Here is a 19497-nt window from a genome sequence, read left to right on the forward strand (position 1 = left end):
AGAGTGCTGGGATTTGTAGTGTTCAGTTCTGGACAGTTCCCCCACTTTTCCTCCCTTTCCCTTCCTCCAGACTTTCACCTTTGGGGACCCGGCGAGGCTTTTCCGAGGCAAAACGGCGAAGTAGGTGACCCTAGCCATTCCCTGGTTTCTTATTGCGACTCTTTTAAGAACAGTCTCATCAGAACTTCTTCAGTTAAAAAGTGGGTAAGCTTGGATATAGTAACCTGTTTGCACCTTTCCAAGGCCTTGTGAAAACCTTGCCTAAACCTGTGGCAGAGATGTCAGGCTCCCAGTCTTCTGGCATGGAAGGAAAGGAAATAAATACTGAAGCGACTTTTATGCTAAATGGTATACAAATGTTTTTTTCCCCGTTTAATCTTCATTACAGCTGATAGGAAAGCGAGACTTGGTAGACGTTAAGTAACTTGCCCCAAATCTCACAGGGAACAAGTGGTGGAGCCAATATGGAAAATAGGTGTGCTAGCTTAACCGTACTTCCAATTTTAAGTTCCAAGAAGGCAGAGAGTTTTTTGTTGCATTCCCAGCGGCAAGAGTAGTGCCTGGCATTTGATATACCTTAAACATTCGTTCACTCAACAGCTATTTATTGAGCACCAACTATGTGTCAGGTACAGTTTAGGCGCTTGGGATAGTGAACAAAATAGGCGAATATGTCCATCTTCAATCTGTAGCTTACATTCTAGAAGAGGAAGACAGAACCTAAACAATACATATAATACATGACTTTATAGCATATTAGAAAGTGATAAGTGGTAGGGAAAAAAAACACAGCAGGATAAGGGAGAAGGAGTGATGCATTTTTAAAAACCAACAAAGAAGTGGAGAAGTTAGCCATGCAGATACCTGGGGGAAATTATAGGGAGGAGCTGGGGCAGAGGCCCTAAGATGGAAGCATATCAAGAGTACTTGGGGCGGGGTGCGGTGGCTCACGCCTGTAATCCTAGCACTCTGGGAGGCCGAGGGGGAGGATCACTCAAGATCAGAAGTTCGAGACCAGCCTGAGCAGGAGCGAGACCCTGTCTCTACTAGAACAAATAGAAAGAAATTATATGGACAACTAAAAATATATATAGAAAAAATTAGCTGGGCACGGTGGCACATGCCTGTAATGCCAGCTACTCCGGAGGCTGAAGCAGGAGGATCTCTTGAGCCCAGGAGTTTGAGGTTGCTGTGAGCTAGGCTGACGCCACGGCACTCTAGCCCGGGCAACAGAGACGCTGTCTCAAAAAAAAAAAAGAAGAAGAAGAGGAAGAGTACTTGGAAAACAGCAGGAAGACTAGTGTGGTTGGAGCAAGTAGGAGAGAAGATCACAGAGAAAAGGAGAATGTTGATTTTTTTAACTTTTAATAAAATGGACATATATTAAGAGGGTTTTGAGCAGAGGATTAAAATGATCTAACTTGTTATAAGAGGATCATCACTGTGGCTACTGTATGGAACTGCAGATGGGCAATGGTTGCAGCTGAGAGACCAGCTAAGAGACTTATATAATCCAACAGTAGCAGATGCTCAATAAATAACTGTTGCTCAAGAGACCCTGGACTGAATCCTCTTGCTCTAAAGTGTATTCTAAGGACAATTGGCTAAACTTTAATGATATCCAGGTGAAGTTCTTTCTGTGTATTTTTCTTGCAACTCTTGTATTAAGTATGAAATTGTTTCAAAGTAAAATTAATGTTAAAAAGTTTGTTGCAGAACGATGCCCACAAGCATTTATTTCTTCATTAATTCAACAAATAGTTATTTAGTGCCTATGATGTGATTAACACGTCTAGCGACATTGTTCATTTTTAGCCAGGAATAGCCTTAACCTTGACAGAGGACTAGCTCTGCACCAGCCACTAGGTACTGAGCACTTTGCATGCCTTATCTCGTATATTCCCCACAACTATGACAGAAATCTTAGTAGCTTCGCGTTACAGACAACACCGAGACTCAGAAAAGTAACTTCCCCAAGAACAGTTACTCTCATTGATGAACTTTTTATCCCTTGCATTCTTTACAATCGTACCTAGCTGTCTTTTTGCTTAATCCCTGTCTAGAGTGTAAGCTCCTGGAGGCCAGGGTATTGTCTTGCTCAGTTTAGCCCCTTCCGTAATGACAAATGGCAATTATGGAATGAGCTAGCTACTGAAGGCACCGAAGCTTGGACTGGCCTAAAGACTGCTCCGGCAGACTGCAGACGTAAGAAAGCACACTCTCCCCTTTAGAAACCATTTCTAACCACCTCTGTAACTGAAAAATATAACTGTTAGCCTCTTTAGGAGAGATCAGCTGCGGAAGGAATTCGGGTCACCCCACGGACGCCCAACCCCGGGCATTTCGCTTGTGAATCGTTTCCAAGGAGCCCTGCCTTATTTACTCCTCAGGGGAGAGAGGCCCCGGCAGTTCGGTTCCCGAGAAACGCTGCAGGGCGGACACGCGGGATCTGGGGGCACCTCCACGCCCTGCTGCGTTAGGAGGAGGGCAGCGGTTGGCTCCGACTCTCTTCCGGGGCCTGCGGGGAGGGGCGAGGCCCAAGCCCCGCCCAACTGGGGGCGGAGCTACCGCCCAGGACTGACTTAAGCTGCAGCAGGTAATGCGGTGCGGGACTTGGGGGGCTCTTAGGACCTTGGGCCTAGCAGGATCCCGGACAAAGGAGGCCTCAACCTCCTTTGAGGAGAGTGGGCTCGGGCCGGGCGGGAAGAGCTGGGGAGGACCTCCTTGGCCTCTGGCCCGGCCACATTGACAGAAAGGAACCAGCCTATTCTCTCCCGACCCTGTCTTCTGTGCCCTAGAGCTGCCACGTGGAGATGAGACTTGGTGGATGGGTAGTGGGGGCGGCAACAAGAGGTCCCTGCCCCCGCAAAGCCAACCCCACTGCCGCGGGTGGGATTTATCCGTTCATCTCTCCATTAACCCATTTTCCTTCTTCAGCCCCTCACCCCTCACTCACTGCTACTCTATGCAGGGTCCATTGGTAGATTGTCTGAGAGAATTTAACAGGCCCAGCCTTCTAAGCATTTAATCTAGAATCTAGTCTAAAGATTTTTAAATAGATAATTACATTCAGAGTGATTCCTGCAATGATGGTGGCTTAATAGATAGCTTCAGAGCCCTGAGGGAGAAGGCAGTAACTTGGGGGGAGGGGGTAGAAGTGGACAGCAACACATCAGGGAAGGTTTCACTCAAGAAGGGACTTTTGAACTTGACTAGGCTTTGGAGGTTTGCTAGGAGTTTGCAGATTTAGCAGAAGGGAAAGGGACATTCCAGTAGAGAAAGCAGCGCAGGCTGCAGAGTTATGAAACGGCCTGCCATGTTAGAGGAACAGCAAGCAGCCCAATATTGCAAGAGATCGTGGAGGTGAGATTCTGGAAAGAAGGTTAAGACCAGAAAGCCTTACCTTCTATGCCATGCTGAAGCCAAGATTTATCCTAGAGTTCAGTATTTCTCAGCCTCTTTAAATGTTTTATCTTTTGATAAACATAAACAACTTACCACCTCTGAAATTTTATTTTGATATATGTCTCTTCCTCATAGGAATCACAGATAGAAAACTTTTGCCAAAAAACTTCGGTAGTTGTGTTAAGAAAGTTGTATTATGTTTTAACAGACTACCACAAAAAAAAAAAAAAAAAAAAAACCAAGAAAGTTGTGTTATATTTGCCTTCCAATTATAAGATTATATCAAAAGGTTGGTGATGGGGCCGGGTGCAGTGGCTCACCCCTGTAATCCTAGCACTCTGGGAGGCCGAGCCAGGCAGATCGTTTGAGCTCAGGAGTTAGAGACCACCCTGAGCAAGAGTGAGACCCCATTTCTACTAAAAAAATAGAAAGAAATTAGCTGGACAACTAAAAATATATAGAAAAAAATTAGCCAGGCATGGTGGCGCATGCCTGTAGTCCCAGCTACTTGGGAGACTGAGGCAGTAGAATTGCTTGAGCCCAGGAGTTTGAGGTTGCTGTTAGCTAGGCTGACGCCACGGCCCTCTAACCCGGGCAATAGAGTGAGACTCTGTCTCAAAAAAAAAAGGTTGGTGATGCTTTATTCACCAAATGAATTGGGACCTAGAAATTGGTACATTCAACAGAAAATGTTTTAAAGAGGAGGGTAACCTGATTTGTCCTGTCTTTTAGGAAGACAGTCATAAATGTCTAAAACATGCCTTTCTTTCTTATGCATAGGACACCATGAAGCAGCTGCCAGTCTTGGAGCCTGGAGACAAGCCCAGGAAAGCAACATGGTCTGTAAGGAAGGATTCAGACACAGCAAAACATGAGTTTTTATTTCATTTAGAAGTAGTTTACTAACATCTGATTGTCTACGAAAAAGGGTAGAGATGAAACTGTCTGCAGTTTCTGGTAATTAGACTCAAACCATCTGAGAAGGTCTTCAGAGGAAAGATAGGGGAGCAATAATTATCACAGAACAGATGTTGATTTTATTAAAATCCATTTACCAGAAAGAGTAAGGCACTGACCATCTGGCATCTTCAGTTCCAAAGCTGTGTCTTCCCTGGAGCTGTGACTCATTTTTAAGATTTTTAGGAAATTAGATTTGGGTTAAACTGGCTTCACTGTTTATTGGCTGCTTGTTCAACCAACCCTTAATTCAACAACTAACACTGGCCTGACAGAGGCAGCTGCTGTGTAGGTGTTGGAGGTACAAAAGTAAATAGTCTCCGTGTAGGTGGGGCTACAGACTAAGCAGGTGATGGTGATAAGGTGGGACCAGTGCTGAGGCAGGACCACAGAAGGCTGTAGAAAGGTGGCAGTGTGTCTACAGGACCTTGAAGGAGAGCCTCTAATCTAGCTTCCCTGTATCCGTCTTGCTCTGTATCCAGAATACATCTAATTATGGCATTCCCTAGTTTAAAACCCTTTTGTTCCTCCCTATTGTTCTTAAGATAAAAACCAGACTCCTTACACTGGCCCATTTGGCCTTGCAAAATCTGTTTCTGCCTGTCTTTCCAACCTCTAATCTCCTTGCTCATTCCTTTGTTCCCTTTCTCTTCCTTTAACATTCTCTGCACTGTCCCACTCAGGTACTGTACATGCTGGTCCCTCTGCTTGGATTACTCTTTTCCTCCACCTTCCATCTCTGTCTTTGCCCAGCAAATGTCTACTCATACTTCAGATCTCAGTTCAAATGGTGCTTCTTTGGGAAACCTCCTCTGACCACCCATTCCCCTCTCTTTACATGGTAAAGCCCTCCTATGATTTGTTCTCCTACTATATATACTGTATTTCTTATATCACAATTTAACTGAAATAGATATTTGTGAAACTGTTTAATGTTTCTCTTCCCCACTAGTCTGTAAGGGCTAGGAAGGCAGGAATTTTTTTGTCTTATCCACTATCTCTGTGGAAGGCTCTGTGCTCCTGGGTAAATTATTTAACCTTTTTAAGCCTCAGTTCCTCAGTTGTAAAATTCAAATGATGATAATAGAACTAAGTGACATCAGAAAAGACATCAGAAGAGAGATCTGAATAAGAAATAGAGATCTGGAAACCACTGATGAATATGTAGTTAATAGGTAGGTGGTAACCGAAGCCATCAATACAGATAGAATTAATCAAATAAGCAAAGTAGACTGAGGAAAAGAGAATCCCAAGTATAGTGAGAGTTAGGAGCAGGCTTGTATGAAAGGAGTCAGATAAGGAGACAGAAAAAGCAGCCAGGGCTGGGCACGGGGGCTCACACCTATAATCCTAGCACTCTGAGAGGCCTAGGCAGGAGGATCACTTGAGCCCAGGAGTTCAAGACTAGCCTAATCAAGAGTGAGACCCCATCTCTACTAAAAATAGAAAAGTTAGCTGGGCATTGTGGTGTGTGCCTGTAGTCCCAACTTCTTGGGAGGCTGAGGCAGGAGGATTGCTGGAGCCCAGGAGTTTGAGGTTGCAGTGAGCTATGGTGATGCCACTGCACTCTAGCCCAGGCAACAGAATGAGACTCATTCTCAGGTTAGGGGAAAAGCACAAGAAGGAGGGAGGTTTAGGAGAACCAAATACCAGACAGGTCAAGACAGATTGGGCCTGAAAAGCAGCCAGGAATTTTCCTTTCCAACCAGGAAGCTTGAAGTGTATTTTCTCAGTTAGTATTCCAAATGACTTCAGAGAGTGGAATGACTGAATCCATATTTGAGTTTTCAGAATGCTAGCCTTGACTTCCATCAGAGGGAGCTTTATGAATATCTGGAAAGGCTCTTGAAATCAATAAACGCTGGAGAATTTTTTTTGATGAAGAAGCATCATTGGCTGGTGGCAAGATCCTTGGGGTGTCAGTTCCTACTCAATTGCTCATGCAGCTCTAGCCACCATTTATTGAGTTCTTCCCTGTACTGTTATGAGATCTTGTCTTAGTCTTCACCGTCACCTTTTGGGGTGAGAACTATTGCTGTATTTGTTTTACAAATGAGGAAACTAAAGTTCAGAAAAGCTAAGTGAGTTCCAAAATGTCACACATCTAGAAAGTACCTGAGCTGGGATGTGAAGCAGATCTGTCTGAATGCACAGACTGTGTTCGTAGCCACCATACTGTGCCAAGACATACCAATGAACATTTCTGGATGTCAGTTTCTTTATCTACCAAATGAGGACAATTAATAGCCTAGTGCATCCCCACTAGATTACTATGAGATGAAAATAGTTACAAAATTGAAAAGCCAAAGTCTGTGTGTAAGGGGAAGATGAGAAGTTACTGTAATTAATCAGGGAAGTGTTGCTTTGCTGGATACAATGTAAAGTGTCTATGTATGTATAAGACCCTTCATGCTGATGAATATTTCATGAGGAAGGGAAAGAACACACTGCTGCATCTATTCTCTGCTCAGGCCTCCTGAACACATCCTCCTTTTGGCAGGTATACCTTGACTCTCCCTGGAGATAGCCCCTGTGCTCGAGTTGGCCATAGCTGCTTATATTTACCCCCAGTTGGTGATGCCAAGAGAGGGAAGATCTTCATTGTTGGGGGAGCAAATCCAAACAGAAGCTTCTCAGATGTGCACACCATCGATCTGGGTAAGACCAACAGCTGCAGAGCACACGCCCTGTGGCCAGAGAACAGAGCTTTGTGCTGCCAGCTGTGAGCAGAGCATTCCTAAGAACATCAGTTCAGACCAGACCGCAGGTTCCTATAAAAAAACAAACATCACTGACAGGTCCCTAAGATCCCAGCAGACCCCTGGCACACATTCATATGACCAATACCTCCTTGTTTGGGGGGAAAGAACCCATCTCGAGCCCTGACTGTCCAGCCATTTACTCATCAAATATTTCTCTCAGAGACATCAGTGACTCCCACCTCTCCTTCTACACACATATCCAATTAATCAGCAAGTCCTAAATATCTCTTATCATCACCCATGTCTGCCCATTTCCACTACTACTACTGTAGTCTAAGCCATAGTTCTCTCTCAACTAGACTGTTAAAATAGCATCGTCCCCGGTCTCCCTATTTCCAAGTTTACCCACTATGCAGTGCATTTTCCACACCTATCCAGAGAATATTGTCTAAAATACAAATCTAACTGTCACTTCCCCATTTCAAGCCTTTCCCAACCTCATTTCTTGGCTCCTCCCAACCCACATTTGTTGCACTGAGTATCCTTCAGTTCCTTGAACACATCTTAAACTCTCTGGCCACCAAGCCTTTACACATAATGTTCCCTCTGCTTGGAAGCCTCTTCCCTTGCCTTATCATCTGGCTGTTCTTCCTCTTTCTCATCCCAGATTAAATGTCACCTTTTTTTTTTTTTTTTGAGACAGAGTCTTGCTCTGTTGTCCGAGGTAGAGTGCCATGGCATCAGCCTAGCTCACAGCAACCTCAAACTCCTGGGTTTAAGCAATCCTTCTGCTTCAGCCTCCCTGGGACTACAGGCATGTGCCACCATGCCCAGCTAATTTTTTTTTCTATATATTTTTAGTTGTCCAGATAATTTCTTTCTATTTTAGTAGAGACGGGGTCTCGCTCTTGCTCAGGCTGGTCTCGAACTCCCGAGCTCAAACGATCCACCCGCCTCGGCCTCCGAGAGTGCTAGGATTACAGGTGTGAGCCACCGCGTCTGGCCTAAATGTCACTTCTGTTGGGCCACTTTCCCTGATACCTGTGGACTCATTTAGGTGCTACCTGACTCTATGTATCCATAGTATCATGTACTTTTCTATCCTATCCCCCCTTCATAGCCCTGACACATGTAATCGTTTCTTATCTGTCTGCCCCACAAAAGGGAACATGGTTATTTTGCTCATCATTGTAACCCCAGCCACTCCCATGGTGCTTAGCACAGAGTAGGTGTTCTACAAGTATTTGGAAGAATGAATGAATGAATGAACTAATAACAAGTGAAGTTGAAAACTGGTGACCCACATCAGTGTTCTGTTAGGTCCGTGTAACATTGCCACGTTGTTTTAATCTTGAATTGTTTCCCCACCAAGTGTACAGGAGTCTACATATAAAAATCAAAGGCCGGGCGTGGTGGCTCATGCCTATAATCCCAGCACTTTGAGAGGCTGAGGGAGAGGGATGGGCCTGCGTAACATAGTGAGATCCCGTCTCCACAAAAAAATTTTAAAATTAGCAGGGCATGGTACTCACATCTGTAGTTCCAGCTACTTGGGAGGCTGAAGTGGGAGGATCACTTGAACCCAGGAGATCAAGGCTGCAGTGAGCTATGATCACACCACTGTACTCCAGCCTGGGTGACAGAGTGATACCCTGTCTCTAAAAAAAAGAAAAGAAAAAAAATTGAAGGCCGGGCGCGGTGGCTCACGCCTGTAATCCTAGCACTCTGGGAGGCCGAGGCGGGTGGATCGCTCAAGGTCAGGAGTTCGAAACCAGCCTGAGCGAGACCCCGTCTCTACTAAAAATAGAAAGACATTATATGGACAACTAAAAATCTATATAGAAAAAATTAGCCGGGCATGGTGGCGCATGCCTGTAGTCCCAGCTACTTGGGAGGCTGAGGCAGTAGGATCGCTTAAGCCCAGGAGTCTGAGGTTGCTGTGAGCTAAGCTGACGCCACGGCACTCACTCTAGCCTAGACAACAAAGTGAGACTCTGTCTCAACAAAAAAAAAAAAAAAAAAAAATTGAAATTGTTTGGCATCTCTTGAGAATTTGGGGAGATCTAACATCAGTAGGCCTGCACGTCTGCACACCAACAACTATTTGGAGCTGAGCTGCTAGCAATCACTGGGCTGTCATTCTCCAATTTGCCACAGTCCCTGCTACTGTCTGGGCATTTGAATTTCTACTCCCCGCACTAAGGAATCAAAGGTAAATTAAATCTATTCCAGCCCTCAAGGAGCTCACTGTCTAGTTCAGTTACATCTTTATTGCAACCTGTTAACACAGTAACTGCCATGAGAGTTGTATTTAACTCACTCTAGTTTTGACCCCAGGGCTGCATGAAGCATATATAAATCTCACGTGTTGATGTTCTTATTATTACAATTAATATTGACAATTTAATTCTAAAAATGTGGATTGAATGAATAAAAGTCAACAAATTTCATTTTTCTATGTATGTTTGCCTTTAAATTACACTCAAAGTTTTTATTCTATTTTCATAATAAAACACTGTGGCCCCAAGGAAAAGTTTCTGGGTTTTCTTGTGTGTGGCAGTCAGTGTGTTAATAGCTTTGTGACTGTGGCTAAACCATTTAAACCTGCAGTCCCCAAACCCCTGTTAGGGAGTGGGCCGCAGAGCTCCGCACCACCTCCTGCCCACATTCTGTGGAAAAATTACCTTGCTTCATGTGGCAGTTGTAATGATCTAACAAGATGATGCCTGTGAAGGTCCTGTGTAAGTGGTTTACTAACTAAAATAACTAATAAAGATTAGATATTATTATTCCCTGAACTTATTCTAGCCGGGGATCATTTAGTTCCAGGTAATAGAAACCCACTTAAACCAGCAAAGAAAAGGGAATTTATTTATACAGACACAGGAGTGTTTCACTGAATCCGAGGGCAGGAAGGATAGTGTAACCTCATGAGAGAGTGGAAGCAGTGGATCTGACTGTTCCATTTTGGGTGAGCTGGTTACCTCAGACCCAAGCAACTAATGTTAGAAAGTCAAGGTGCACAGCAGGCGCGGCGGCTCATGCCTGTAATCCCAGTACTTTAGGAGGTTGAGGTGGGAGGATTGCTGGAAGCCAGGAGTTTAACACCAGCCTGAGCAACATAGTGAGACTCCATCTCTACAAAAAAATTTAAAAAATTAGCCTGGTGCAGTGACGCACATCTGAAGTCCCAGCTACTCGGGAGGCTGAGGCAGGAGGATCACTTGAGCCCAGGAATTCAAGGCTGCAGTGAGCTATGTTTGTGCCACTGAACTCTAGCTTGGGTGACAGCGCAAGACCCCGTCTCAAAAAAAAAAAAAAAAAGAAAAAAAGCCAAGGTATTGTAGTACAAACATGTAATCTACTGTTGTGCTTAGGGGAATGGAGATAGTGAAAGTTTATTGACTACGTAGACAGCCCTCAAAATGTCTACTATAGAGCTTTTTGGAGGTTGACAACTTTCCCTTTAAGTCAGTTGATGGTTGTTGATTTATGCTTTTAGCCTTCTTCTACTCACTACCTTCCCCAACGTTGCCAACCAGTATAAACAGTTGGCAGCCTCAATATAGGAACTGGGTAAAATGTTTTCTAGGAACACACCAGTGGGATTTGGCCACCTGTGAGGGCCTCTTGCCCCGGTATGAGCATGCCAGCTTTATTCCCACCTGCACACCCAACAGGATCTGGGTATTTGGAGGTGCCAACCAATCAGGAAATCAAAATTGTCTACAAGTCCTGAATCCTGGTAAGTAACCAAAGGTTATTTTATTTACATGAATATGTATAAACACATAAGCATACATAAATCCAGTTATAATTCTAGTATATTTGGATTATACTAATTAATCCATTTAATTTTGCTGACCTCATAGAAAATAGGAATTTTAACTATTAGCAGGCTCTGAAAACAACAAAATTATATTAAGGGACATTTGGCCATATCTGGAAACATTTTGGGTTATCACAACTGGGAACGGGGTACAATAGACACTCAGTAAACTGCTTGGCTGATTATGAAGCTAGTTTGCTAGGAGTAGCAGCATATAGTATGGTGGTTAAGAGCACAGATCAGATCAGTTTGCTGTGCACTAACCATGACCTTGAGCAAGTGATTTAACCTCTCTGCCTTGGTTTTCTGTCACAAAGGGATAATAATAGTTCCTGTCTTGTTAATTTGGCAAGTATTTAAGTTAACTCAGTAGCTGGCACATAGTTAATGCTGAATACTATTTGTTGTGGTTGATGTAGTTAAGGTTTGGCAGATGGAAATCAGTTCTAGAACACTGGGCTTTGGTTTTCAATGACGGCATCCATTTAAATAAAATACAGTGAGAATTTGGAAAGCTTCCTCCTATCAAAGGAATGTATTTTCTATCTTTCCTTTTCTTTTTCTCTCCTGGAAAGTATAATTTGACACCGTGCCCAAGAAATACAAAAAATGTGTTAGTTGCTTTTGTTACCAAGGCAAGTCTCTCAAATGGCTTAGCACTGCTTTGTGATTATTTGTGCTACTGTTTAACTTGGCAGCAAACAGCCCCAGGATCTTTGGACCCTGGAGGTTGTATGTTTTCTACCTCTAAGATCCAAAAGCTTTCCAAGATATGTAGTTGTAGACACAATTACATTTTGCTTTGGATACAGGCTGAAGCCTGTTCGGTATACAGGTTCATGTTTGAATCTCACACATACTGCACATGCTTCATGTAGCATTTTGTATATTGAACGCAGACCTTTGACAAAAGACACAGAATTGCCCACACAAGAAATAATTCTTGGTGTGTTATGGTGGAGCAAGTATGAGACTCTGATAGATCTGCATTTAAACCCCTGCTCTGCTACTCACAAGTGCTGTGACTGGGGGAAAGGATTTAAATGTTCTGAGCTTCAGTTTCCTCATTTGCAAGGTGGAGACACTTTCTGCTCACCTCCCAGGATGGAGTGAAGACAGTGGGCATGGCACAGTGCTCAGGGCAATGATTCTGCCCAAGGAAAGTGTTCAGTTAACACATCTGCTTCTATAACAATCCATGCTTCATTCTAAGAAGAAATAAACTTCTATACATCTATCCAGGTGGTGAAATTTTATTCTCAAGTCAGAAGAGTAGAAAATACATAGACCTTGGTGTTACTGAAACAATTTAAATCCCAATTCAGCCATTTACTAGCCATGTCATCTTAAACAAGTGACTTAATCTATTTCTGCTTCAATTTCTCTTATCTAAAAATAGTATTTATTTAGCACTTACTGCTTAGGGACTATTGTTACTGCTACGGAAAGTGTAATAACATTGTCTATTTTCTTTTAATGGCCACATGTTCTGGGAAATTTGGCACATTTGGACTCTGGCATATAGTGGGAATGAATTTTAGCAGATGTCGGGCTCCTCGGAGTGGGCACAGGGCACGGTAGTGAGCAAAGTGGAGGAGGGTTCAGGAGAGTATTTGAGGGCTTCCAAAAACAAATTGACCTCACTCTTAATTGTATTTATGGCTTTTCAATCTTGGGGTTGTTGGTCTGTCTGAGCACATTCTAAGTATCATCCTCACTCCTCCTTGACATTGGCGAGTATGAGATCTCTGCCTAAAACTATGCTTTTCCCCTTGGGAAAGGGGTAGGAAGGTGACCCTGACTGGCCCCAGCCTCAGGTCAGATGCTTCTCAGCCTGGGGATTTTAGGTGCTTGCCTTCTCTCTGGACCAGAAACCAGGACTTGGACCACACCAGAAGTGATCAGCCCGCCACCATCCCCAAGAACATTCCACACATCATCGGCAGCCATTGGAAACCAGCTGTATGTCTTTGGGGGCGGAGAGAGAGGTGCCCAGCCTGTGCAGGATGTGAAGCTGCATGTGTTTGACGCAAGTATGGACTAATGGGTACCTCGGGGCTGCCACTTACCTGGTCGGGACCACCCCGGCCTGCAGCTTACCTGATGTAGGAAGCAGAGGTTAGAAAATGAAACCGTGGCTGAGTGTCTCACATCTAGACTTCTCTGTTATATTCTTTAGCTGATAAAATTGGCATGTTAAAAGGTATAAATGATCAATTTTAAAAACTTAAATAGTGCAGTTTATAAAGTAAAAAAGTAAAAGTTTCCCCTTTAGCCTTTCCTTTCCACTCCCCAGAGGTAAACACTATTACAAGTTCCAATATCCCTTTCTAGATTTTCCTATGCATTTGTAAATCATACATTCACACATGTATATATGTACCTACATGAATTTTCTATGAATTTGAAATTATATAAACACTCAAAATTAACAGATACATGAAATCAACTTATAAATACTGTTCTAAAGCTTACTTTTGGGGAGTACAGGTAGATCTTAGTAGTTGAAAGCATTAACTTTGAAGCCACATGACCTGCACTCAGGACCAGATCTGACACCTACCTTCCTTTCTTTCTGTCTGTCTGTCTGTCTGTCTGTCTTTCTTTCTTTCTTTCTTTCTTTTTTGTTTTTTGAGACAAAATCTCACTCCCTTACCTGGGCTAGAATGCAGTGGTGTCATCATACCTCACTGCAACCTTAAACTCCTAGGCTCAAGTGATCCTCCTGCCTCAGCTTTGAATTAGCTGGTACTACAGGCATACACCACCACGCCCAGCTAATTTTTCTATTTTTTGTAGAGACGGGGTCTTGCCCTTGCTCAGGCTGGTCTCAAACTCCTGGCCTCAAGCAATCCTCCTACCTCAGCCTCCCAAAGTGCTAGGATTATAGGTGTGAGCCACCATGCCTGGCCTGACACATACTTTCTGTATTACTTTAGGCTAATCACTTAATTTTTCTTGGCCTTAGTTTGCTGGTATGTAAAATAAAGATAATAATAGTACTTTCTACAAAGAGTTGTAAAGATTAAATGAGATAATATGATATAGTGCATAGCACAGTACCTGGAAGTAACTAATAAATAATTAACTGTATTATTATTTCTTCTTTTAATCACACATCATGAATGTCTTTCTAAATCTGTACCAACTTACATGCAAACGTATCCTTCTGTGGGTATCCCTTATTCATTAAATCATTTTCCTACTGATGGACTTTTTGCTGACAGTGTTACAATAATATTTATATACATAATCTTTGTATGTGTTATAAATATTTATATGAAATAGATGCTGAGAAGTGGAATTACTCAGTCAAAATGGTATGAACATTTAAAATTGTGAGATCTCTTGGCAAATTGTTGTCTAAGGAACATTTACTTACATTTCTTTTTCTTATGTGGACATTTATGAATAACACATTACAAATAACATGTGACACACTTTTTCATGTGTGTCTCATAGAAAAGATGCAGTCTTTTTTGAGAAAATGCAATAAATAAAATTTTAAACTTCCTAAGGAAAATTGGGGGAATTAAGACTCAACACAGTGGCTCATGCCTTTAATTCCAGCTACTCAGGAGGCTGATGAGGCAGGAGACCTTGAGCTGAAGAGTTCAAGGTTGCAGTAAGCTAGGATCGTGCCACTGTACTCCAGCCTGGGTGACAGAGAGAGACCCTGTCCCTAAAAAAAAAGGACATACCACACACTATGACTTTTCTCTTTCCAGAAAGAGTGGGCTTTGTGATTCTTTAAAAGCAGTTTTTAAAATTTTAAATATTATTGGTTTTATAAGGAAGAAGAAAAAATATATATCTATGTGTACACACATATATCTATGTGTACACACATACATATATAAAATACTATCACCCAAAGATTACTGTTAATATTCACATCTCAGTGTATTACCAGTCTTATTTAAGAGCAGAGATAATTCTATATGTAGTATTTGTATCCATTATTTTTCATTTAAGTATTGTTCCATGCAATCATAAGGTCTTCACCAATATTTTTAATAAATGCATAGTATTTCATCATGGCTTTACCAATAACCCAACCATTCAACTATTGATGAAAACTTAGGCTATTTCCAATTCTCCTCTATTACAAACAATACTATGATGAACATATTTGTGCAAAACCCTTTTCAGATTATTTAAAATTATATTCCTTGGGACACTGAGCTACCTCAACAACCAACAGGCATGCCATAATGTCAGTTCAAAGATAAATTGTTTGGCAGACCTTTGTCTCAAATAGTTTTTGCAGTATTCCTGTAAGACTTTTCTGGTATATTGAAATAATTAATTTTCCAGAATTCTATATATGTACAGCTTTGAAGATATGGAGGGTTGCCTGCAGTAGCACACATCTGCATGTTAATAGATAATAACCATATTCATAATTCTCATGTAATGAATACTTTTTCTCCTGCTGTGCCCATGCTTTGTGTACATTATCTCATTTAATCCATACCTCAACCTTGAGCGGCAGATACTGTCTTCATCCCCATTTTACAGCGATAGAAACTGAAGCTTAGTGAAGTAACTGGCAAAAGGCTATTCAGTTATTTAGTGAGGTAACCTGGTTTTAACGTCAAATCCCATGTTCTAACCGTTATCCTATACTGCCACATCAGGTGGCCCTGCTAAATTTATTTAAAAGTAGTCTGTTTTTTTCCCACCCCTTCACATCAGTTAAGAATACTGTCTTGAAATAAGAAGACTGTGAAGGCCTGTTACAGAAGAAACAGACCCATTTTCACTTTGGGGCAGTTCTGGGTTGAAGCCTAAGAGATCCTTTTAAATTCAAAGCAAGGAATGGCTTCCTAATGCCCAGTAGAAGAGGCAAGCATGTAGGTAGTGGGCTCTCCAGCCCTAGAAGTGTCCAAGCAGAGGCTTGCAGGCTGTAGAGGAGAGAGGATCCTGGATTGGGTTGATAAGTTGGAGTGAATGATCCCAAGGTTTCTTCCTGTTTGGAGCATCTCCACTTGCTAGGAGGTGATAAAAAGGCTTTGTTATATTTCTCATGTTTTTGCTTCATAGCTTTGCCATTTGATGTCACTGAATTTACTCTTCTAGATACTCTGACCTGGTCACAGCCAGAGACACTTGGAAATCCTCCATCTCCCCGGCATGGTCATGTGATGGTGGCAGCAGGGACAAAGCTCTTCATTCATGGAGGCTTGGCAGGGGACAAATTCTATGATGATCTCCATTGCATTGATATAAGTAAGTAGGGCGAAGGGCATGGGGGCTTGTCCGCTTAAAAAAAAATGTTTTTTTGAGACAGGGTCTTGGTCTATTGCCCAGGCTAAAGTACAGCGGCAGGATCATAGCTCACTATAACCTCAAACTCCTGGGCTCAAGCGATCCTCCTGCCTGAGCTTCCCAAGTATTTGGGACTACAGGAACACGACACCATGCCCCACTGATTTTTTAAATTTTTTTGTAGAGATGGTGTCTTGCTATGTTGCCCAGGCTGTTCTCAAACTTAGGGGCTCAGGCGATCCTCTCACCTTGGCCTCCCAAAGTACTGGGATTACAGGCGTGAGGCACCACTCCCAGTGTGCTTAAATTTTTTAAAAATGTGGTTTGAAAGAATATATCCTTGCTCTTACGTGTGAGTAACTTGACCAGTTGGCAGAATCTTCATTAGATTCTGTCAAATGTGGCCTGAATAATAACAAATCATTTCCTGAGTGCTTACTATGTACCCAGCCATTTATTGTCTCTTATCCTGCCAGCAGTCCTGCTCTTTCATTACAGTTCTTTATGCTTTGTGTTCCCCTACTTGATTTCTTTCAGGCATTAGCAATTAACCCATGAGGGGCCTGAATAACTTCGAGGTGGGTGACCAGACTTGTACATTTGTCATTTTAAATGGTTGAAAACAGTAGGAAGAAGAAAGTTAGAGAGAATATGAGAATTATCTTTCAGTATCTGAAGGGCTAACGTGCCCTCTGAAGAGCCTGGATTCATTCTGGGTCCTTCCTTCAGGCTGTGAGCTCCATTAGGGCAGGGACTTTGTCTCTGGTGTTCCCCAGTGTATTTCCAGCACTTAGCACAGTGTCTGACAGATATTGGGTGATGAGTGCATATCTGTTGATGAGTGCATGGATGAACAAGTGAACATGTTCTGCATTGTTCCAGACTACAAGAATTGGAATAATGGGCAGAAGGTATGGGAACTCCTGTGCAGTGTTTTGGGCTACATTGCCAAGCACTGGTTTCTCTGATTTGGTGACATCTGAGGCCAGGGACACTGGCTACGATTCCTGCATTGGCTAGAATTTTAGCCATACTGGGTGACTCTCCCTTCTCACCCTGAGATGCCAGGCCCCTGCCTTGCATTGACAATGGAAACTATCTTCACAAAAGCGTTCCTTGCAGGCAGTCAAATGGGATTTTAATGTTTATTTTTAAAAAGAAAATCCTTTTCTCTTGTGCAGAGGAACTACTTCCTGGCTATTTTTCCTGCCTACACAAATAGTTCTCTAACTCTAAAATCCAGTGATGTCCTGCCTCATTTAAATGCTTTTATAGGCAATGGTCCTCACTTGTAATCCCAGTGATTCAGGAGGCTGAGGTGGGAGGATCTTTTGAAGCCAGGAGTTCAAGACTAGTCTGAATAACATAGCAAGACCCTGTCTCTAAAAATAATTTAAAAAATTAGTCAGGCATGGTGGCTTGAACCTGTAGTCTCAACTACTTGGGAGGCTGAGGCAGGAGGATCCCTTGAACCCAGAAATTAAAGGCTCCAGTGAGCTGTGATCACACCATTGCATTCTAGCCTGTGCAACAGAGTAAGACACTGTCAATAAATGAATGCATGAATGAATGAATGAATAAATAAATAAATACTTGTTTGAGAAGGTGCAAATATCCCTGAAAAAATAGGTTGGAAGTAGGTGCTGAGGCAGCCCATTACAGTATAGAAAACAGGCTTTGGAGCTAGACCTGAATACAATTCTAGCTCTGCCACTTACAAGCTGTAGGGATTTGGACAAATCTTTTTCTTTCTCTAATCCTGTTTGCTTATTTGTAAGAAGAAAGTGGGTAGACAGAAGTAATAGCAATTTTGTAGGGCTGTTAGGAGAAGTGAGCAAAATTTTTAAAATGTCTACACAGCACTCACAAAGCCACTTTCTGAGGAACTGTTAGTGTTTAAAACACACACCCAGAACCTTACCTACTTCCTGGAAGTTAATAGTGAACAGTTAAAGGTGGCAGTTACCAAAGAAGGTTGTATCACATTTCTCAGTGTGCTCCAAAGACCACCTACATAAGAATCAGCTGGGACGCTTGCTAATACTCTATTACTGAGCCCCTCCTTCCCTCCCTGGACTACCCAATCAGAATTTTAAGCTCTCCCAAATAATTCTTATACACACCAAACTTTGCCATATTACCTCTCAGAGCTCTTAGTGAATGATCTTCAGTGATTTTGGTTTGCAAACTGTAGTAGATAGCTAAGTTTGAAACTACATTTTAGCCTATGTTGTGCTAAAACACTTTCTCTTGGCAGGTGACATGAAATGGCAGAAGCTAAGCCCCACTGGGGCTGCTCCAGCAGGCTGTGCGGCCCACTCAGCTGTGGCTGTGGGAAAACACATATACATCTTCGGTGGAATGACTCCCACTGGAGCACTGGACATAATGTATCAATATCACATAGGTGAGCAGGTGTCACTCGGGTCTTTAAACAAACGTAAACATTCTTTGAAAAGTGACACAGTGCTTTGGTTTTTCAGTCTAGTTGCTCCGTATTCTAAATCCAAAGGTATGAAAACTGAACTTGTAGGGAATGACATCATTAAAGCAGTAACACTGCCTTTAGTTTTTTTCCTCTTATTTTCTGTAAATCCGCTGATATAGTAAATCACTGAGCATTTCTGGAAATTTAACATGGAGCCTTTCTTTTTTTCCCTAACATAGAAAAGCAGCAATGGACCTTGCTTAAATTTGATACTTTCCTACCCCCTGGACGATTGGACCATTCCATGTGTGTCATTCCATGGCCAGTGATACGTACTTCTGAGAAAGAAGATTCAAATTCTGTCACTCTAAACTGTGAAGCTGAGAAAGGGAATTCAGCCAACAAAGGAGTCACCCAGAGTGGTGACTCACACGAGGAAAGCCAGACTGATGTGTTGCTCTGTTTTGTGTTTGGTGGGATGAATACAGAAGGGGAAATCTATGATGATTGTATTGTGACTGTAGTTGACTGATAAAACCTACTTTTATTCTGTCAGAGAAGTAAAACCTTAGCTGTTTTATACCTGTAAAATATTTTCTGCACTATATATCCACCTTGCTCTTATCTACTTTTTTTAATTTCAGAGTATTACGGGGATACAAATGTTTTGGTCACATAAATTGCCTTTGCACCGTTGAGTCAAAGCTACAAGCATGCCCATCCCCCAGACAGTGTGCACTGCACCCATTAGGTGTGAATTTACCCATCCCCTCCTCCCCCTGCACCTGCCCAGTCCCCACTCTGATCTACTTTGGAAGGTGAAGAAATGAAATAGATAGCTCAGTACAAATACCTCTATTATAGTATAAAGGGTTTTACCACCAATACAACCTAGGTAAGGTGAT

At 42.5% G+C, this 19497-nt stretch overlaps 1 protein-coding gene across 3 annotated transcripts; it reads left to right on the plus strand.

The window, feature by feature from the left end:
• The first annotated feature begins 73 nt into the window (after nucleotides 1–73).
• RABEPK (Rab9 effector protein with kelch motifs) lies at nucleotides 74–19158 on the plus strand. Of its 3 annotated transcripts, none has more exons than XM_069474666.1 (8): nucleotides 74–120; nucleotides 4186–4244; nucleotides 6863–7020; nucleotides 10657–10809; nucleotides 12765–12926; nucleotides 15976–16125; nucleotides 18422–18571; nucleotides 18832–19158. In XM_069474666.1, exons 2-8 carry the CDS (start codon nucleotides 4192–4194, stop codon nucleotides 19122–19124), a joined length of 1119 nt encoding a protein of 372 aa, XP_069330767.1. In that variant the 5' UTR covers nucleotides 74–120; nucleotides 4186–4191; the 3' UTR covers nucleotides 19125–19158. The 3 variants fall into 3 exon arrangements, with proteins under 3 accessions (XP_069330767.1, XP_069330768.1, XP_069330769.1); XM_069474667.1 differs by lacking the exon at nucleotides 74–120 and adding an exon at nucleotides 2162–2205; XM_069474668.1 differs by lacking the exon at nucleotides 74–120 and adding an exon at nucleotides 2568–2596.
• Nucleotides 19159–19497: the final 339 nt, after the last annotated feature.

Source organism: Eulemur rufifrons, chromosome 7 (genome assembly GCF_041146395.1).
Source record: "Eulemur rufifrons isolate Redbay chromosome 7, OSU_ERuf_1, whole genome shotgun sequence".
Lineage (NCBI taxonomy): Eukaryota > Metazoa > Chordata > Mammalia > Primates > Lemuridae > Eulemur > Eulemur rufifrons.